At 39.3% G+C, this 22,621-nt stretch overlaps 3 protein-coding genes across 3 annotated transcripts; 2 read left to right on the top strand and 1 right to left on the bottom strand.

The window, feature by feature from the left end:
• Nucleotides 1–6,259: 6,259 nt before the first annotated feature.
• LOC111661043 (dickkopf-related protein 2-like) lies at nucleotides 6,260–9,558 on the top strand. Its single transcript, XM_023414507.2, has 4 exons — nucleotides 6,260–6,432; nucleotides 6,886–7,042; nucleotides 7,722–7,856; nucleotides 8,038–9,558. The coding sequence occupies exons 1-4, from the start codon at nucleotides 6,265–6,267 to the stop codon at nucleotides 8,463–8,465; spliced, it is 888 nt and encodes a 295-aa protein (XP_023270275.2). The 5' UTR covers nucleotides 6,260–6,264; the 3' UTR covers nucleotides 8,466–9,558.
• Nucleotides 9,559–11,635: 2,077 nt separating this feature from the next.
• On the top strand, nucleotides 11,636–13,818 carry LOC111661070 (GTPase IMAP family member GIMD1-like). Its single transcript, XM_023414535.2, has 4 exons — nucleotides 11,636–11,744; nucleotides 12,317–12,482; nucleotides 12,670–12,932; nucleotides 13,401–13,818. The coding sequence occupies exons 1-4, from the start codon at nucleotides 11,688–11,690 to the stop codon at nucleotides 13,674–13,676; spliced, it is 762 nt and encodes a 253-aa protein (XP_023270303.1). The 5' UTR covers nucleotides 11,636–11,687; the 3' UTR covers nucleotides 13,677–13,818.
• On the bottom strand, nucleotides 13,774–20,383 carry aimp1b (aminoacyl tRNA synthetase complex interacting multifunctional protein 1b). The gene is made up of 7 exons (XM_023414534.2): nucleotides 20,230–20,383; nucleotides 16,617–16,711; nucleotides 16,183–16,296; nucleotides 15,468–15,653; nucleotides 15,137–15,336; nucleotides 14,257–14,428; nucleotides 13,774–14,156 (listed from the first exon to the last, which is right to left on the bottom strand). Exons 1-7 carry the CDS (start codon nucleotides 20,259–20,261, stop codon nucleotides 13,990–13,992), a joined length of 966 nt encoding a protein of 321 aa, XP_023270302.1. The 5' UTR covers nucleotides 20,262–20,383; the 3' UTR covers nucleotides 13,774–13,989.
• Nucleotides 20,384–22,621: the final 2,238 nt, after the last annotated feature.

The following is a 22,621-nucleotide window of genomic DNA, read 5'->3' as shown; positions in this document are numbered from 1 at the left end:
AGATACTCTTTAGGTTTTCCTTTCATTTTTTGTTTTTCATAAAGCAGCCAGCAACAAATGTAGGGACTTTTTGAACAAACCTTTGCATCACGAGAGGCACATGGATAATAAATAATGAGAATAATGAAAACTCAAAGCAATAACCAGTAGTCAGAAATGTCATTATGGGTCCATCAGATACAGTGTGGAGACAGTCAGGGCTCCACATCTGTGCAGGTGTGTCCTCAACGCGAGTCACAGAAACCTGCAGCCTGAAGTCTCAGCTCTACATCCAGATGTTTGCTCCTGACAACAGCTGCAGCAGTGAATGACACACCTCTAAAGAGTCTTCCTGCAACATTCACTATGACCTCATGATGGCAGTGTTGTTCTGTCAGTCTCTGATAGATACTTCAGCTAGATATACACACACACACACACACACACACACACACACACACACACAAACTTGTATGTGTGTGTGTATAAATGGATTCTCTCTGTGCTTTATCATGTCAGAGTAATGAATGAAACTGATGAAACAGCCAGCAGCCTCGATACTGCACCCGATTATATGTGTGTGTGTGTGTGTGTGTGTGTGTGTGTGTGTGTGTGTGTGTGTGTGTGTGTGTGTGTGTGTGTTGTATTAGTTTCAGTTTCCTCCCAGGGACAGAGATTGTTTTACTGTTATGTGTCTCTCTGTGTCGACAGTGTTGAGCCTGTGATGATGTTTCTGATCTTATTTCTTCTCATGAAAGTCTTTGTTGTATTGATGTTTAAATGTCTTCATATGAAGAAGATTCATAGTTGTCATTGCAAAAGATGCCAAAACCAGGGGCCTTCAGGGGCCCCCTTGTCCCTTTAGGGGCTCCAAACATTACCCTGGTTTTCCTCTCCTGATGTTGCATCTCTCTTTGCAAAAGTGTGAGTATAAACACAACGAGACACTTGTTAGCAACCAGCCTTTTTAAAGGGGGTATAGGTAAGTTTAGCTGTTGCTATGTAGCTAGCATTAGCATTAGCAGCTGTTTACTCACCAGTCTAGAAGAAACGTTGTGAGTTCAACAGTGAATCTCATTAGTTTACTCACAAACATCTGTCTCCAGAGGTGGAAAACAACCCTCTTGTTTTGCTTCTATTTCTATCACTTCTTTTCTTCTGCAGAAGTTAGCATGCTAACCAGCTAGCCCCGGTCGGAGTCACTGTAGCATCCAGTCTGTCCGGAAGAAGTAGCTGCTCAAAGGACGTGTTATAACCTCTTGTCTTGAAGCTCTTGTCCAGACTGGTAAGTAAACAGTTGTTAATGCTAACGTTAGCTATGTAGCAATAGCAAAACTTACAAATAGCTTGTTAAAAGAGAAAAAAATCAGGACTTGGGTATTTACTGACGTATTTTATGTTGTAAAATAAAACCTGAGAATATCTGGAGGCGACAAACCAAAAGGTCGTTGACTTCTGGACGAGGAAACCGGCCGTGCTAAAATGCTACGTACTTCCTGGTTTTAGGACTCATTCCTACATTATTCACTCAGAATCTGCACACAGATGGACAGTACAGTTTAAAGGTTCTGCTATTGTACTGCATATTTAATATACAGTATATTTTATGTGACTTTTTAAATTTTATTTTTAGTGTTTTTAATAATTTACTGTTTTTCTTCCTCTTTTTCTCACATGTATCCTGAGCTGAGATTAAATAAAGGGCTTTTTCCTTTCTTCTATTGAAGTCACTTTAGATAAACTGATATCACACACACACACACACACACACACACACACACACACACACACACACACACATGTAAGGAAAACATTCAAGGAAATTGGTGTGTGAGGGGTGTGAATGTGATACTGGTGTCATAATACAATTTATCTAAAGGCAAATGTGTGTGTGCGTGTTCGTGGTGAGCTGTGTGTGTGTCTTATGTGAATGAATGATCCCATAATGACTGACTGTTGTTTGTGTGGTTTCTGTGTGTGTGTGTGTGTTTATCTTATCTACCATCGATGATCATATCGTCACAATTAAAACACACAAACAGACGGGGAGGTGTCGCTGTTTCCTGAGTGAGGAAAGGTTAAATGTGACCGATAAAAGGCCACGAGTTTAATTGTCATCAAGATAGACCGATATGTAAAATCAGTGCGTGTGTGAACGTGATTTTCATATGATGTTAGAGGAAAACTCCTCCGAAGAAACACTTACTGGCAGTGAATCATCCCCCTGTCTTCAGCCACATGTGGTAACGCTCGTCTTAACAACTCGGATGGTTTGGCACAAATTTTTCATTCATGATCCCCAGAGGATGAATGCTAACGAGTTTCATCTAATGGAGTCCCACCTAAATCAGCTCTGTTCTGTATCCAAACCTCCGCCTTCGGGACTTTCGGACTGAGACCGTGTTGGTTTTTGTCTAAAAGTACAGTCGTCGTACCAGGTCTGCAAGGGGCTGAAATTCACTGTAAGATACAACTTAACCCTCTGAGGTCGACAGATGTTTTTATTAATATCTTTGTGAGAGCACAGCGTACATATATGGTTTAAATGCTGTTTGAGTCTATCAACTCTCCACTTTACATTTCATATTGTTGACTGTATGTGGCTCATAGCCGGAGCTAGAAGGCCTCTAAAGTTTGGTTAAAGTAGAAGGACAGACAACACTTTTCATTTTAGGCATTTATTTTACATTTATCTACTATTTTACTCACATGTTGTGCTATTTTTATGAACGTAAGACTTTGGTAACCCGATTTCACGCACCAAAACAAATTCATCCAGATCAGTAAAGGTTTGTTTTCATAGGAGATTTGGAGAATTTCAAAAAACTGGGCTTCAGTTTTTCAGTATTTGGGCCAAATTATCTTTTTGTACAGTGTAGACGGAGTCAAAAAGGAGCTAGCTTGAGATAGATCTGAAAATTGTGATATAAACACTATAATGTAATATGCAAGTACCTTAAGAAATCAAGAAATTTACTCTTAGATCTCACCTTATTATTTTACTGAGCAGCTGTTAACGCCAGAAAATGGCAGATTGGTCTCCTCAGGTTGGGATGGAGTTTAAGTGCCTTGGTCGATGGTCGGATGGAGCGGGAGATTGACAGGTGGACTTTTGTGGTCAAGAGGAAGCTGAGCTGGAAGGCAAAGCTCTTGACTTACCAGTAGATCTTAGTTCCAACCTTCACCTCTGGTCATGAGTTTTAGGTAGTGACCAAAAGAACGAGATCACGGCTACAGGCAACTGAAATGAGTTTCCTCTGTCAGGTGAGGAGCTCTGGCATCTGGAGGAAGCTGCTCCTTCACAACGGAAGGATGAAGGAACCAGTTGAGGTGGTTTGGATGAAGGTCTTCTGGGTACATCCATCTGGTAGGAGACCTCGGGATAGACCCGGAGCACCCTGGAGAGATTATATAGCTCATCTGGTCTGGGAATGGCTCAGGAGAGGGACGTCTGGACTACCTTCCCTGATCTGCTGCTGTCCATTCTGTACACTTGTATTACGTATATTGCTCTACCCAGTATATATGTGAAGCCAATAGAGTTTTCCTTTTTGTATTTATTTAGCCATGAAACTAGCCATCGGTGGCAACTGTACCAAGGTCCCAGCAGCGATTGGTCAATGGTGCAGAGGTAGCGTGGCCAAGTGGTCTAAGTCACCAGAGTGCTTTCCTTTCACAATTTCCCTCCCAGGATCAATAAAGTCTATTTATTAAGACATCCAAACCAGTTTCTGTTGTGGTACAGGTCAGAAAACCCGAGACCTGCACCGGGCTCGTTACCCACGTCGTTAACACAAGTGTGTAACTTCCCCTGAAACCACACCCACCGTCGCTGTGACGTTTCAGTTCATCCTCGGACTAAACAGACAAGAGCAGAAATCAGAAAACAATGTCAAACTGTTCCTTTAAGACTTGACCCAGCTGACCCCTGATGATCATTTCAGCTGCATTTCATCCATCACTGACCATGTTGACAAAGACAGAGTGCATCATGTCTCTAAAGATTAAACCAGTGATTCCCAAATGTTTTGTCTCAACATGAATGTACAGGTAGGATTTGAAACGCAGGACTTGTACTTGTAATGGAGTATTTTACATTGTGGTATCAAAGCACTTCTTCTGTCACTGGTGGAAACGAGCCACAACAAGTTATTGAGAATAACACAAACGCAAAACACATCAGAACCCGTAAACCTGGACACTGTGAGAATCATCTGATGAACAGCTTAAAACCAGGACCCGATGTGAACTGTGAGAGTCCAGTCGTGGTGTCACCTCATTAGACTCAAAGACAATGAGAGGACGGGTTCAGATTAAACATGTCAAACCAGAACCGGATCCCTCAAAGTCTCATTGGAGGTTTTGTTGGAGATCTGAAAGTCTAGACCCGAACTGAACCGGTCGGGGTTCAGAGTTGGTCGGGTAAAGACGACAGAAAGGGAGAGGCGGCTCCAGGTGAGGAGAACAACAGGTAAACTGATCTGTGAATGCAGCGATTGTCTTCACTGTGAACTTCCTCCATCACGTTACACGGACCGGACCAGAGGAGACACCGGTCCAAACCAGTGGTGGCTTTTATACTGATTTATGTTTCGACTCATTTTAGAAAACAAAACAGAACATAAAGAAATAAAATCCTATCTCCACTTTAACCAACTATTACAGTAAAATACTGTAAAAAATAAGAGTATAGTTTTTAGTCACATGGGCAAATTTACTGCATGATGTGTACTTTTACTTTTTGGTTTCTAATATGTTTATATTTTTACTTTAAAAGTAAATATTTTGAATGCACCTTTATTGCTTTATTGCTAGAGTTTTCTTACACTTTTGTTTTGCAAAGTAAAGATATAAAAGATTTGAATACTTCTGCCATTACTGATTATAAAAACATTATAGCGTCATAGTTTCAGGTTGTTTTTATTTACAAAACCCTATTTTTCTTGCTTTACCTTTCAGGTTTTCTCCAAGTGATAATTTTAATGTTTAAAATAACCATTTTGTTCATTATCTATGTTTAAAAAAATACTGTTTCTGTTTTGATCTTATCAAACAATAAATAGTGATAATTCCAGTGACAACAAATATTTATTTCATGGGATTTTTGTTTACCTCGACCTTACCTCTCTCTTTTTTGCTCATCGCTCAAGTCTTCTATAGGTGTTTATGTAAATGTGTAAAATGGGCAATTTGTGCATTATCCATGTTTATAAAACTGAATTTCTATTTTTATTTTATCAAACGATATTTGATGGAGATTAAAAAGTGAAAACCTCTACATATCTTAAATCAATATATTTTTATATACAAAACGTCAATCAAAAACCAGATCTTTGTTTCCTCATATCTGCAGCTTTTTGCAAGAGGCTGATTTAAATGTTTCAACTATGTTTTTTACGAATCCTCCATATATTAAAAATCTGTTTCTGTTTTCTCAAACATGACACTCAGGTCTAAATAAATTGTTTTAGTTTGTTTTTATGGGACTTTTCCTGTCGCTCTCTACAGGCTAAAACAAACAAATATGTCTATCCCCCTCTGTCTCTACCTGTATCGATGGCTGCAGGTGAGAGGGAGGAGGGGGTGGGGGTGTAGGGCGGGTATCGATGTGTGGTGAGGGAGGGGCGGGTGGGCGCGTGGCCGGGGCTGTGGGCGGACCGGGATCGCGCGTGGCAGCATGGAAGCAGCCTATAAAGTGGATCAGGATCCGGGTTCATCTTCACCTGTCCACACAGCAGCAGAGGAACAGCTGCATCTTCCTCGCGCCAAACTCCGCTTTGATTTCTGACTTTTAAAAAAAAGAAAAAAGGAAACATCTTTTATCTTTTACTGACACTGGAAACTAGAGAAAAACTGACACTGGATTTACTTACTTGCTCGACAGCGGCAGTAAAGCGGGATTAATTTGTGACCGTTTATCTTAAATTTTAGTTCTTTTTTTAAATCTTCCTTCAGAGAACAAGGACTTCACTCTGCGACCAGCAGGTAAGAGATAATAATAATAATAATAATAATAATAATAATGCTGTCAGCTCTCCATGGTAGTTCTGCTGTTACATCACTGATACACGAGCTTAGAAAACATGATTTAAAGTGCGTCTGGTTGTTCTTCAACTTATTTTAAGTTAAAGATCCGAAAGTTTCATCAACTCAGATGATACAGACATTTAAAATAAAAGCCTTATGATATTTATTAATTTACTGACACGAGTTTTCTCTCTCTGACATGTTGTGGTGAGTTGTTGTTTTCATATTTAACGTGTGTTTTATTTCCCAGCTGCAGTCATGAGCCGTCAGTTGGTGCTGATGGTGAGCCTCGGGCTCGCGCTGTTGGCGTGTTCCCGAGGCGGGGAGGCGCGTGTCCGGCTCAACTCCATCAGGACCGTGATTCTGAGGGAGGGGCACGCGCTGCCGGTGAACCGTAGCACGTGGGAGCCGAGTGTGGACCTGACAGTGAGTAGAAACGACATCTGTTGGAAGCAGTACTCGCATCCTTTACTTTAAATGGAAGTACCAGTGTGAAAAATAAAAGTATTAACTGATATTTGGATTATTAGATCAATATAGTCAGCTTCTACTTGAGTCCACTGGTTCCCAATCTAGGGTTTGCGCCCCTCCAAAAGGTCACTGTATAAATCTGAGGGGTCGTCAGACAATAAATGGAGAGGAAAGAAACAACACAGCTCTGACTTAACTTTTCTCTGATATTTGCCTGTTTTAAATATAAGAGGATTTTACTTGTTCAAGCCTGAAAAAAGTTTGTTTAAATGAAGCCGTATGAGAAGTTTGGAGGGGGAATGTCTCTTTAATGAAACAGACAACTTGTGTATTTTATATATTTAAGATTATTTATTATCAGTTCTAAACCAGTGTCTCTCTCTCTCTCTCTCTCTCTCTCTCTTTCAGCTCTTCCAGTGCATGAGCGACCTGGAGTGCAGTGAGGGGAGCTATTGCCACGCCCCCTCCAAAGGCCCCGCCCATTCCCGTTGCCAGACCTGTCGCAGGAGGAAGAGGCGTTGCCACAGGAACGGCATGTGTTGCCCGGGCAACCACTGCAGTAACAGTAAGATTAGCCTTTAAATGCAGTGTAGCCTGCGTCTGAAATCATGGCATGTTTTTTATTTTATAATGTCTGAATGTTTAAATATTATTATTGTTGGTATAGACTAAAAAAAAACAACCCTAACCCTAAAATGTGAAGAGTGTAACTAACGGTCACTAACCAGCAGCTAAAACATAATATATTTACACAACTGACAAGATGAGAATAATATGGAAGTCCATTTCTGCCCGAAAAATATAAAATGTTAGGAATGAAAAAATTAAGAATTTTAGGTCAAAATTATGACTTAATGTTTTGCCTTAAAATATAAGGCAAAAGATTAATGCATTTGATAATTCTGATTTAGTATCTAATGATTTAAACTAAAAATCTCATAATTCTTCCATCCTATATTTCATCACCCCCCCTTAGTATTTCACAATTTTGATCTAGTTTCTCAAACACTAGTTACTTCAGCTAAAGTAAATCTGAATATTTCAAAATGATTTACTATTTTACCATTCATGAGTATTTTAACTAGCTTCCATATTAGTATCACTGACATTTCTCCTTATCACACAGTTTTTTTTTGGCCTTTTGTGGCTTCCATACTGTGACCATGCAGGTGTTTGACAGCTGTGAAAAGTCTATGGAAACATTCACGATAGATAAAACAAGGGTTCTTCTCTTCTGCCCTCAGATATCTGTGTTCCTGACGTCGACAGCTTTGTGTCTCAGAGGATCCCGGACTCGGACGCAGAGATGAGTCCACTGTCTAAAAAGAAAGGATGGAGGAAAAGAGGAAGAACGGACTCCAAAGGGACGACTGGTAAAGGTGAATGTTTGTCCACTTTCTTTTGTTCAATTTTAAAAGTCTTGGAAATAAAACACTTCCTGTTTCACATTTCAAAAGTGACTTATTGTCTCCTGATTGGCCCAGCAGAGGATCGCATGGTTCTTGTTTGCCTTCCTTCACACATCATTAACTGTTTTTGCGTCCGTCTCTGTGTGTCCAGGTCAGGTCGGGGATCCTTGTCTGCGCTCGTCGGACTGCTCGGACAGTTTGTGCTGCGCCCGTCACTTCTGGACTCGCATCTGCAAGCCCGTGTTGCGGGAGGGACAGGTTTGTACGCGACAACGCCGGAAAGGGAACCACGGCCTGGAGCTGTTCCAGCGCTGCCCGTGTGGGGACGGGCTAAGCTGCCGAACGCTGAGAGAGCCCGGCGCCCAGCCTTCATCACCATCATCTTCGTCATCATCATCATCATCATCATCTCTGCTTGCGGCGGCGGCGAAGTCCAAGTTTGCATCGACCTCTTCCTCGTCTCGCCACTCGTCTCCTCACACATCTCTGCTGTCTTCAAAGTCTTCATCGTCAGCGAAGCCGTCGTCGTCGTTGCCCGCGGTCGCAAAAACGAGACTTCATGTGTGTCAGAAAAACTGAGGATGGACGGACGGAAAGAAAGACAGACCAACGGAGGGGAGGTGAGAGGACGGATAGACTTCCCTCTCTTTGCCCATGACCGACCCCAGAGGGAGCGAGAGGCAAGAGACAAAAAGAGAGCGAGACAGAGTGAAAACGGCGGGAAGGGTGAATAACCATACCTGTTTACACCCTCCCTTCCTCCCCCCTCCTCAAAACTGTCCCAGTATCTCGATGCTAATCAGCTTCCTGTCAGTCTGCATTCACACGCAAACTCGGCCGGATGTGAAACTCTTTGTGGTTCGGATCTGGTTTTCTTCCTGGGTGTCTAGACGAACTGAAACCACTTTAAAATCCAGTTTGACCCCATTTACACCGACAGGAAAAAGCATTAATATTGAAAACCTGGTGCGAGTGTGTTGTGGTTTTCCTTTCCTTTGAGGATCAATTACGTGCTGTTACTTTGAAAAACCACACCGCAGAAATGACTAGAAATTAGAAAATAAAAACATATTTTTATCCTCACAACAATAGAAAACAATGTGCTTTTACTTTCGCTAATTTCAGAACTGTTTCAACATATTCTGTTTCTAATACAAAAGTCTTGAATTGCACTGATAGAAGTTGATGGTGTTCAAGTTAGTTAGTTAGATAACTAACATGCTTCACAACCAATTTCAGTCACTTCTAATTTATATTTTATTCAGTTTTCCATCTTCTCAATTCACAATAAGAAAGTCATACAAATGTTGATGTTGAAATTGTGATTCTGATTCAATTAGAGGAAGATGATGGTGAAAAGTGAAACGTGATCTGGGCGTCCATAGAAACCCTTTAAATCCATACTCACTCCCTAAAGTGTGACATTTTGCCTCCGCACCCAAAGTTTAAGGCCTGAGGTTTGCACTGTTTTGATTGTGAGAGTTATTTTTCTATAAGTTGTTCCTGTATATTTTGGATGAATGTTGGTGTAATTATTTGTTTATGTGTCACTCTGCCAGTTTATTTCGGGGGTTTATTTCCACTGCTTTAGAGAAGCAATCTTCTGTAACGTTAGACAAATCTGTGACTCAATCATCAGGTGTTTCTGATTAAAAGCATTTGTCATTTCCAACATGTCTGTGCGTCTGTTTGTGGGACCAACATTGGTATTTCTGTTGCTACGCTATGTGGCTAAAGGAAGCAGCCGATTCAGATTCTTTATTTAGGTAAAAGTAGCTATACTACTAAAAAAGGCAGAGAGCCCTCCATCTTTTCCGGCCACATGTGTCTGAAAGCCAAGCAGTGAATGTTTTTCCCAGTAGCTGATGGCTGGTGATAAGATTAACAAAGAGGAAAAGACGTCCCCACAGGCCTGGGAAGACACAGGGAAATGATCCCATCTGAGCAGATAGAAGTTATTTATGACCACAGAGTTAAAGCCCAACCTCCGATATTTAAACTGTTTGCAGATTTAAATATATGTCAGACGGCTAACAGAAGATCTCTGGCTTAATCTTGTAATGAAGAAAAAACAGTTGAATGGAACAGAGGTGTAAAATTTGCAAATGTAAAAATCTGTTTTTCTTAAGTCTGAGGTCTGAGGCATCAATTTCAACATGAACATTTTATCTGATCTGATCCACAACTTTTGTCTTAACTCCCCGAATCACGTCTGATGTTTTCTAACCCCTGAACATTCAGATGGGAAAACGGGTTCCTGGATGATAATGAATTAGAGTTGACAGAGCTAACGTCACGTTTAAACTGAGGGAATCCAAACCTGAGAGATGTTTCTCAAACTGAACCTCAAAATCTTCTTTCATGAATCTCCTCTGTGTTGCTTGTCCAATAAATCAGTCTTACGTTTTTTCCTTTTTACACTGTCCTGCAATACTAATGCTAACTATCTACCCTGCAGTACGAGAACAATGTTTTATAATACAGAATACGCCAAATTCAGATTTGCGTACTTCGAAGTCCAATCGAGTCCGAGCTGCTGACGCCAGGAGGACTGTTGTGTGTTCTTGCTCACACCACCAGCACAGCTTTTGACTTTCATTCTTAATATATATCATGACTTATTTTAATTGAAAAGTGATGTGTTACGTTGACAGAAGCAATGCTATTGTTAAACTGTCCAATAAAACATAAAGACGAATTAATGTGGTGCCAACAAATATTACATTTCCTTTGTTATGTGCATCGACATATCAAAATGTAATGATACGACGCGGATGAAATAAATGTTGTAAATAAGAATGAAACGCTGTTCTCTCCAGAAGAAGAGGGACGTTGACTCAGGCTCGTCCTCACGTCTCGAACATCGAAGGACGTTTCCAAACAAACATTATTTGTTTTAACTGCTCACATGTTCAGAGCCACCAGAGCTCCTTGTTACAGTGAGGACAGTTCACAAGAAGGACAAAGCTCGTACGTGCTGATGTGTTTGACCATGTGTGGGGATTTTTTTTTGTGTTTCCTTAAACCTTCCTAGAATTGATTTTGATCTTCTGTAGTTTCACTGACAACAGGAGAGAATGCGTATGTGTGTTTCCTCTTTGTGGTTGATAGCTGTTGGGCATCACTGTCCTCAGTTTGGGTATGGTTGTTATAAAGATAACAACCACACACACACACACACACACACACACACACACACACACACACTATGTTTTCCATGCTTGTGTCGTTCTGCAGTACGTGTTCCCCAGCTTCCCTGTTAATACATGTTCAGTATATATCAGTGACACACACACTTATCTGCATTATCGTCACTTAGCCATCTGTGTTTCCCCCTTTCCTTGATGTCACAATTTTAGTCTTCCTTGTTGTTTCCAATGATAATATGATTATGAAGGTGAAGTACATTAGCGCATACTTTCTGCTCTCAGTCACCGATCGAGACCAAAAAATAACGTCACGCTCTTCACGGACATGCTGAAATGACTGAAAACACATCCACATGTTGACGCTGATGATGCAGCTGTGTGTGTGTGTGTGTGTGTGTGTGTGTGGTTGGGGGGCGTGAAGCAGACATGTGAGGACATTTCATTACTGTGAGGACATTTCAGAAATGTGAGGACGTTTCATCACTGTTACACACACACACTGCACTTCCGCTTTAATGTGTCCCTTTAAATGTAAACTGCACGGATGTTTGTCACTTTTACAACCTGATAAAGCTACAGAACGACGGACAGATGGGAAGGACTGGTTATAATTTAACTAGTAACCATAAAACACACACACATACAACTCCCCATGGAAATTAGTCCAGGAAATGTGTCTCCGCTTGCCTCCTCTGCTACGATACAACAGGTAAGACTTGCGTTTTGATTTGTGTAACGCAATTACAAAGTTGATTCTTAAACTTTTTTATAGCAGGTGCATCAACTGTTGTATTTATTTCATGATAATCCACCTATAGAATCAGGTTTAGATCAGTTCTGGGTTAACTCCAGAGGTAGTCACCTCTTTATAAACTGCTGACTGCGCTGATAGAAAATGATTTGAACCAAAAAGAAAGTTATGGATTATTGTTAAATTGTGCTGCTACAAGTTGTTTTTGGTCTAAATATTCACTGATTCACTTTATAATTTGATCAGTATTTTCCATTTCTAAATGATGGGTCAACACATCATCAAAGGGGCAAATAAAGGCCTGAATAAAGCATCAGTATTTTCTATCATAGATATTTTTTATATACATATTTAAAGCAATAGTTTACTAAGTTTTTATTCCAAACTCAAAATTTAATGAATAAATGGAATTGTATAACGATAAAAAACATGTAATGTTAAAGTGATGCATTCATTATGAAGTCACCTGCTATATGCTGTTAAATATTAAACTGCATTTATTTATAAAATGTATTCCCTCGTATCATTAGATGGATCACAGCCACGAGCGCAGTCACCATGGAAACAGCCTCGTTAATATCCTTAGTAGGTGGAGTCATCAACATAGCGACGACGAGCAGAAAGTGCTGGCCTTGAATGTGCTGTTGCTAGGCAACAGACAAAGTGGGAGGAGCTCTGTGGGGAATGCTCTGATTGGTCAGTAGAAATTTGTGTAATATGAGAGGAGTAATCTGAACTATATATGAATTATTATAAATTATTTTATATTCCAAAGATTTCATGTGATAAACACAAAAAAATGAAATCTATAACTAAATCAATTATTTATTTATTTAATATTTAAAAAGTTAAAATTCTATTTATGAATTTGCATCTTCGGCAGGTGGACACGAATTCCAGACAGGTGCCTGCATCTCTGGTGTCTCCGTGACGACAGAGTACCGAGTCCTCAGCCGAAATTTCCCGCGGTACTTCAGACGACAGGGGGCGGAGTCTGACCTCATGTTGAGAGTGATTGACACACCTCCTCTGCCTCCATGCCCACAGACCGTGCACGAGCTCTGCCCTGAGGGCGTGCACGTACTTGTGCTCGTCGCAAGGACTGACCTGCCTCATGAAAACATACATCTGGAGCAGTGTGTGGAGGTACACACACACACACACACACACACACACACACACACACACACACACACACACGTACAGAATTTGTTCTCAGGTTACATGAATGACCATGAGGAGTTAAATGGTTGATATCATTAGCTCCCTCTGGAGGTCAAAACTGGAATCGTGCCAACAGACCTGGAATCAGCCTCTTAATGTCCATGAATACCTTAAATAATAATAATAATGATAATAATAATGATTAATTTATTAATTAAAGTATTGTGATGGATGTATCCAGATGTAGGGAAGTAAAAGTAATGTTTTTTCTATAAACATCTACTCATGTAAGAGTGAAAAGTTTGCTGCATTGAAACTACGCCAACAAGTACAATCACTAAAAAGAGTTACGTAAGTACAAGTACCAGAATAAATACAACTCAATACTACCACCTCGACATTGTGTGTGTACTGATTTTGTGTGTTTTAAATGTGCGTCTTGGTGTTCAGAGTCTCTTCGGTCCAGATTGGCGCCATCACGCCTTACTCATCCTCACGCATGCCGACCACCTGAAGAAGGCGGGTCTTCGCCCATCTGGCTACCTAACGGAGGCCACTGATTGGCTGGGAACTCTGGCCAGTAAGGTGGTGGGCGGAGTCTCCTTCTTGGACAGCAGCTGCGATTGGCCGTCAATCAGCGGACGACTGCTGAGAGACCGACTGCTCCGCCTCTCAGCCAGGAACCATCACAGAGCTCTGAACGTCAGGACAGACGTCTCACTCTGATACTGAATTTTCGTGACGAAGTTGCAACATTCCACCAAATATGGGCGTCCCTTTCTTTATGTCTAATGTAAACAAGAACACTTGAGGAAACTGATGATTGTGGTTTTAAGTGTTTTTAATCAATAAACAACAGAAACGTAAAGACATGTTTTCTTCTGTTCGTTAGCTAACAGCTTAGCTTGTACCGTTTGCTACACTGGCTCAGCTGAATTTTGCTGCTGCCTTGCCACAGCACACCAGGCCTTTCACAATAAAAGTACTCTGCACATGTCTTCACCTCGTCCTGCCCTGTGTGTTGGGGGCCTCATTAGGTCTACCTGATGATGCAGTTGGTGAGGGAGGGGGCTCGGCACAGCCCCTTCCCCTTCACCTCGAACCCACAACCTTTATAGTTGGCCACACCCCTGGAGTCCACCTGGAGGTCGGGCTGAAGAAGCTCCCACACCCTCTGCTTGGACGGCAGCTCTCTGTCTGGGTCACCTGACCACACGGAGACAGAGAGATGACTTTCACTTTCATTTATCCATTTATTTATTTCTGTCATTTTCTATTAGAATTTCATTGTTGTAACCATGGTTACCAGGGTAGTTGAGGAAGGTGACTCTGTCTCCAGGTGTGGAGCCCGTGGGCGCGGCGAGTAGTTCGATGCAGTCGTCAGAGGTGGAGCAACAGAGGAGGCGGGCCTGGGAGGCCACGCCCCTCATCTTACAGGCCTTTACATTGCATAGCAGCACAACTAGACCGCCCTGGAGCTGCAGAGAGAGACGGGTGAAATATTATATTATATTTTATATTTATAAATATAAATAAAAGTTTTGAGTAAGGAAGGAGGGAAGGATAAGGGAGGGGAAGAAATAAAGGCAAAGAAGAAGGAAAAAGATGAGAGAAACAATGAATTAGAAAAAGAGAGGACAGAAAATATTTCATGAAAAAGTTGTAATAATTTTAAGAATATGGTTCTAACAGTAAAAAGTAAGTCTTATTCGAGAATAAGTTTGTCACATTTTGAAAGTAAAGTCTTAATATTTGCCAAAAGAGGTTGTATTTCAAAATAAGATTGTAATATGTTGGGAATAACATTTGCAAAAAAAAGTCATATTTGAAGAATAAAGTTGTAATACTTTGTTAAAAAAAAGTCAAATGGAAAATATGGTCATAATATTCAGAGGATGAAGCTGTAATATGTGAATATAAAGTAACACGTTTATGAAAATGAATTATATGTAATATTTCAGAAAAAAGTGATAATATTTCATATCCATATTAATTGGAGAATAAAATGGTAATATTTTGAAAATAAAATTGTAATACACAATAATAAAGTCAATATATTTGAAGAATAAAAAAGTTGTAATAATAATAATTTTAAGTCATTATATTTTCGAAAATAAGTTGAAATTTGATAATAAAGTCTTGGTATTTATTAACTTGTAATAATTGGAGAATAAACCGTGTATTACCTCCTCCAGCTGTATTTTCCCTCCCAGCTTGCTGACGACCGTCCGAGGGGCGTTTTCTCCCACGTCCACTTCCTGGATGGACATTGTCTCAGCCAGCGGGTGGCGGCGGACGCTCAGGATCCGTCCAACCCTCAGGTCAAGACGAGACACGTCAACACGAGGCTCCGCCCCCAGAGAGAGAAGATCAGAGCTGGGACGAGCTGTGAGAGAGTTTATAATAAGTATAAATAAGTTTCATTCCATCTTTGCTTTTACTGTCTCTTTTTTATTCCCTTGTTAATTCTGTCCTTTCCCCTTCCTCCCTCCTTCCTCCCTTTACCCTCCTCCTCACCTTTTTTCTCACCCCTCCTCCTCCTGCTCTGTCTGTCTCTCCGATCTTGTGAGAAAGTGGAGGGAGGATGAGGATTCGTAGGAACAGCAGCTAGTGCTTCAGCAGGAGAGGCAGGTTGATTGACAGGTGTTGTGGAGGTGGAGCTAAGAGATGGAGGAGGCGGGGCCGGGGAGAGCAAGGCCTTGGCTGAGAGAGGGAGAACAGCAGATAGAGATGTGATTGTTCTTAACTGACAGAAAATAAATGCAGGAATTTATTTTAATGTATCTGGCCGTGTTTTATCTTTTGGACAAAACTCCTAAAGATTTTGACTCAATAAAGTTCTTATTAAATTAAATTTAAAAAAACAATTCCGCTGTAAATATTCCCCTTCGGTTTTCTGTAATTTAAATCCGACCACAGTCAGACACTGAACCAGCTCAGGGGGAAAGAAAATCATCTACAGTTGTCGCAGTGTATGTGTGTGTGTGTTTGTACTTGTATTCTTGTGGGGACCACCTTCAGTTTCAGACATTGTGAGGACATAAAATAACAGTATTTGTGCAAAGTGAGGACATTTTCTTAAAGGGGGGACATTTTTAGAGAAGTGAGGATCATTTGAAAATAACATTTTTGAAAGTAGGAAGTGTTTTTTGGGCAAGTAGCAGTAGTTTTAGAAAGTGAGGTTATTATGTAAAAGTCAAAAAAACTTGAATAATTTAGTTTTTCTTGTTACCAGTGCGTCTTCTTTGTTTGTCCTGCAGTTGATTTCGCAGCTGTTCGATGTCTTTCTTCAGTTTGGCGTTTTCCACCAGCAGCTTCTTCTGGTCTCTCACTGATGTCTGCAGGACTGACACATACACACACACACACACACACACACACACACACACACAAACACAGTAAAGTCAGCAAAACTTTGCTTTTCGAGGTTTTGTCACAGATTTTCACTCAGTCACAAATACATGAGCCTTAAATTAAAGTTTCTCTGGCTTTTGACATGGTCTTGGATTAAAATGATTTGGCTCATGATTCTTGATCAGTTTTCATTTATAGTCATTAAGGTTATTTGACCATTTCCTTAATTTGTCTGTAACTTTGTCCATATAATATTCTCCACTAGAGGGCAGCACATCAACCCTCTCCCATCCCTCCTGTATTTGCTCTTACGTGCTTTCTCTCTGCTCAGCAGGGCATGAGTTTTAAAATACTCCATGATCTGCTCGCCATCGTCTGGATCAAGCTTCATTAGAGCCGCTGCCAGGCTAAGACAGAGACAGACGAACAGCAGTTAGACAGCAAAACAGCAGCAAACACAAGAAATGGAGACAGTCCATTTTCTTATAGAAAGCCCCAAATCAGAAACAAACTGAAATGAAAACTTGTCAAGTCTTAAGAAGTCTCGACAGATATTTTGACCATTTGTGACTTGCTCATGATGACACTGCAGTTTGTGTTTGAAAAACATCGACAGACTCCGACAAGTTTGACAGGATGCAAATCACACAGGCAATGATGTCATAAAGACACCAATAAAACGTTTATATAGATGATATCTTAGAGGAAAGGATGTGAATGATTTTGCCATTGCCAGAGGGCAGTGTGCACACACACACAATCACATGCACACACACACACACACGTACACACACGTACACACACACACACACACACACGCACACACACGTACACACACACACACGTACACACACGTACACAGGGAGAGAGTATAAAATGTCTCGATCCACTTCAAAGTTCTACCTGTTGTTCACCTGATTGACAGGTGGATTAAACCACACAGCTGGTGGCTGCTAGACTCGGCAGCTCTTGTTTATAAAGTGGCATCAAAGAGTTTTCCTTGACTCTATTGGTGGATGATGATGAACTGCTTATGTGGAGCCTATAAATGATTATTAAAATGAACTTTATCTGAAGAAATTAGATTATTTAAATAGGTTTAAAAGAATTAAATTTGGTATTTAAACCATCTTTCTGTTGATTTTAACTTCACTTTAATTTTATTTTTATGTAATTTTTCTGAGGTGTTTAAATTAAAGAATAATTCTGTTTGTTTCTTGGGTCTTGTTTCAACATGTTAGATGAATATATTTGGAAGAGAAAACAAAGCAACAGTGAGCAAAGGTGGAGGTGGTTTACCCAGCATGCACTGGACGCCAATGTAACATCAGACAGACGTTGGACTCTAATGTCATCAAGACATTAAAGTTTGGTTGGAAATGAAAACCCAATGTTGGCTAAGTGACAATGTGACGTTTAGCAGATGTTGGGTTTTGGTTTATTTTTTTCTGTATTTTCCGTATTTTATATGTGAAAATATGGCGTGAGACATCTGGAAGACAATGGATTTTGTTTACTTAACAACACAACTTAAAACCAACAAAATATCAACGTGTTATACATCAAACTGATGTTGGTCACTCATGTCTAATGATATTGATGACCAAGGTATTTTTCATTTTCTACGACTTTATGTTTCTAATCTACTACATTTTAGAGTGAAATATTTAATATTAAAGTTTTGTTTTCTTATAAAACATGAAAAAGGTGCTTGTAGACTCGGACTAGGACTATTTCAACATGTTTTTATTGTAATCAACTTGTTTCATTCTTCAGCCACTACCTGCATTATTCTTTTTTGTTTCAAGCTTCAGACACTCATTAAAAAAACAGGCCTTGCAAATTAAGAATAAATTCAGGATTCAATTAAATGTAGGTAATTAAATATTTAGGTTTTTGTGAACTCAACATTCCCAACCTTTTAGACAGAAGCTACAAATATCTGTAACTTAACTAAAATGCATCAGTGATAATAATGAAGTTTATGGAATAGTACGAAAGGTGCTGTTTGAGATTATGTCGTTACTTTTGTTTCACATTTTGTTGATAAAACTTCTAAATCAAAAACTTCTCCTCACAAGAGAGATGACAGTTGTATATTGGGGCGACCGCAGGACTGAAGATAAGAGATTTTGGCTGAACCACATGAAAAGAAACAGAATGTCACTCAAACTGAGACTGAAACATGAAAGCATAGAAAGAGCTGTCACTGAAGTTTCGATAGATGTTATCTGCGATAAAGAAAAGCACATATTAATACCATCAAAGGACACACACACACACACACACACACATACACACAGAGAGAGAGGCTTATTGAAACCAGGATATTTGCATAATGATAAACAGAAAGCTACTGACGCACCCTGTAGCTGTAGCTGTAGCTGTAAGTCTGGTTAAGATTTACATAAACAAACAGACTCGACCAATCAACTGTCACTGACACACACAATATTTAAACAGCAAAACCCATTTTCTTTGTCATGTTGCACAGGTATGTTCTGTTCTGTATAATCTATTTTAGTCCATTTATTTGATTTCTTTGTGATTGGAAAAATGTAAAAATGTATTCTTAAATTATTAAAGTTAACCATCCTGAGATCAAAATGCTCAGAGATTTGCCAGCAGTGATCTCATTTAACCAACTAGCTCATCATCACTATGGCACCACATAAAATCACATATGCTAAACTTGTTTTTGTCGCTTAGGAGGACATCACATCTGGATTATGTTCATCCTTTGGAAACTAAATCTTGAATTATACTTTTCACAGAGGTAACAGTTCACGACTGAAATTTTACAATTTGTCCGTGACATCACAGACGAATGTGAACATGTCACAATATGTGAAGTATAATGTAATATCCTAAATAACTCTAAATTTCTAAATTCAACTTGTTGGGATTTGCTTTTTGTCCCCAAATGGTGGTCGGGTCCCCACAATGTGTGTGTGTGTGTGTGCGCGTGCATGTGTGAAAAGATCATATGTCCTGACAATGTGATTAAGACGAGTACACACACACACACACACACACACACACACACACACACACACACACACACACACACACACACGTGAGCAGCAGCTGCTGAATAAGCTACTGAATGTAGGAAGAGATGCAACAGCTGCAGTCAAACCTCGTGCTATAAATAACACGAAATGGTATGACACACACACACACACACACACACACAAACACACACACACACACACACACACACACACACACACTCACACACACTTACAGCTCAGTGTTGAACTATATTTTTGGGGACCCATCCTTGACATTCTTGACATAATGCATTCCCTTGCCCCTTACAGTAACCATGGCAACCACAATTGAATACCTGTCCCCAACCTCAACCTGAATGTGACATAACCTTAAAGTCTTAACCTTCATTTGAACTAGTGGGGTCCCCACAAGGCTGTCGGACCCCACAAGTATAGTAAAACAAGCCTGCACACACTGATATTTAATATTGACACATAACAAGACAAAACTCAGAACACCAAATTTTATTTTTACAAAGTCTTAACGTCTTCATGTCATTTTTGAGTTTGATAGTCAGCTTTTCTCTGTCTGAACAAAGTAAATTCAACTGTTTTGCAAAGAAAAAATAACATAAAATCCCTTTTATTTATGTTAAATAAGGGGAACAATCTACAACAATGTAATATTTTAAGAATGATTTGGACACAGAAAGGAAGCATATGCAGCTGTGGAGGTTTAAATGAAAAAATTAAATCACCAAACAGATTTAATTTTGGAATTTAACTTTGCGGTGCGCTCTGCAAGGAGATTATCGTCTGTTTGTAAAGTTTTTCACTCCTCTCACTTGACATGCAAAAGAAAAGGGAGTCAGTTTGTGGAGAAGTCATGAAAAATCAGACGAAACACAGAAACACAGATTTGTGGGTCGTACCTGGGATGAAACAGGTTGTCTGCGTTGTCCATGTCGCAGGATGTTGTCGTTCGGCCGGTCGGGAACAGAAAGCTCAGAGTCCGTCTGGAGCTGAGGCAAAAACTCTCCGTCAGCTGTCTCCTTCCATCTTCAGCCGGAGTCAACACCACCCGTGGTTGGAGGTCAAAGGTCAAACACCTCCCAGTTAAATACCAGAGTCAGGCTCTGTGATTTCGCTCCTAATGGAAACTGAATAACCAGAGGAAACTCACAGATTGGTTCAAATTAAACAAAATCTAAAAAGCCAAAAAGCTTATGTTTACTTTAAATTCACTTATATTTGTGTACATGTCTGTCTATATATCATATCTTTTATAATAAATATATCAAAAAAGAATAAATTATAATAAATATAAAGTTCCACTAACTGGTCACATGCCTATTAAAGTGAAGATAATTATTAGTATTATTAGTATTATTTTTGTGTGTATATATATATATATATATATATATATACATATATATGTGCTACATACACATGTATTACTTCACTATATATGAGGAATTTTCAGTATCCTGTCTTTCAGATCAGTCCACAGATCTTCAGTGTTTAGGTTAGGGCTTCATGTTCATAGTGGATGTTGAGATCTGCTCAGGATCAAAGTCCTGCTGCAGAAACTTTTGTTGACTCACAGCAGGACGTTCTTTTCCTGAATGTGTTGATATTTAGTAGGAATCTATTCAAAGATTACTTTTACTTTCCCTCCTGTAAGATAGAAACTCCCCTCGGTGTCACTGAAGTATTCAGTATGCAGAGAATGTGTTTATGTCGAGGGTGTGACGTGACACTGAATCACTGCAGTGTGTTTTTCAGTAGATAATCAGCCCCCTCTAGTGGAGAAACATTGATACTACACAACAACTAAACACTAACTTTCACTTTACTTCAGTCATCATTCTGATGCTCGTCTATCAGCTTGTGTTTTCTAAATGCCTGAATCCAAGGTTTGGGTTGTAATGTTGTATATTTTCAGTATTTTCATATTTTTGTGAAATTCACTTCAACAAATAAAGGATGAACCCTGAAACCATTAATTGTCAATATTTTAGAAATATGAATGTCACAAGTCCAAATTCTTCCATTTCAACCCCATTCGCGCAATGAAATGTATGACTCACCACAAAAACATCTATTTCATTTTCATATTATTTTTCCTGACAGGTTACACACACATTTATCTGCTAAGTTATATTTTCTACAAATGATACCTCTGTCAAATATTTAATTCTGATGGGCAACTTCCTATTTTAATTAAATTCGTCCTGTGAAATTCAACAATACTGAGTATAAAACATGTACCAGTCTTATAAAAACTCACCATGTGTAATTTGAGTAATTGCTGAGTGTAAACTCAGTGCCACTAAAACCTTCTTTCTTCTACATCCCAGGCCATAATCCAATATTTGATTAAACACTCAGTTTAGGGAGTTGCCGACAGACAGGAAGTGACTTTTAACTTCAAACAGTTAATCCCTGAGTCATTTGTATAGATGATATCAGTCATCAGCCATATTTCATCATTCTGTTTGATTTGTGATTTACTGCCTTTTCAGACTCTATAGAAATTCAGCTGCAGGAAATTACAGAGCTGAGACTTCTGATTAACAAACACAATACAAAACTTACTGTGTATAAATCAGATTAGAGTCTATATCAATTGTTTTATTTGGTCATTAAACAAGCTATACATAATACACTCCAAAGTATTCACCGAAAAAACAAACAAAAAATCAAAGATTAAATCAAACATAAAGCATGGACATAAAAAACCACAAAATATAAAATTACTGAATGCAAAAATGTTGACTTACTGGTTTGATATTTCAACAGAGGTATGAATCAAAGTTAACCACGTTGTAATTGAAATGTGTGAAACACTACTATGTCATAACTTAAGAGTTTGACTATCTCATTATTTTGACTATATATTACAATAATACTAATAGTATCAGATTTTATACAAACATTTTGACTTATGTCATTGGATAATAATAAATAATATAAATAAACAGTTATGTTTTATATGCATTTTAGTGTGTCTTGTAAGCTCATGTGGTCTGGACACATAATAAAAACTTCATTCATTCATTCAGTCAAATTGTTGATATATTATGTCATAATTTAATTAATTCAATTTTATTATATTTTTAGTTAAATGAGTAAGAAAGGATCAATTTTGACTAACAATGACAATTTTTGTTTTTTACTAATCCTGTATTTTACTTCTTTTTTGTCTTTTCCTCTCGAGAACGATCTTATTTCTACGATTTCCCTCCGTTTTACGGAAAATCCCGAGTGGAGAGCCGAGCTCAGGTGAATCATCGCCGTCACCTCCGGGGGTGAGTCAGCAGG

Source organism: Seriola lalandi, unplaced genomic scaffold (genome assembly GCF_002814215.2).
Source record: "Seriola lalandi dorsalis isolate HSWRI2012SDOR001 ecotype SW California unplaced genomic scaffold, Sedor1 jcf7180002054532, whole genome shotgun sequence".
NCBI lineage: Eukaryota > Metazoa > Chordata > Actinopteri > Carangiformes > Carangidae > Seriola > Seriola lalandi.
The sequence above is the reverse complement of the archived record's forward strand: the minus strand, read 5'-3'. Positions and strand labels throughout refer to the sequence as shown.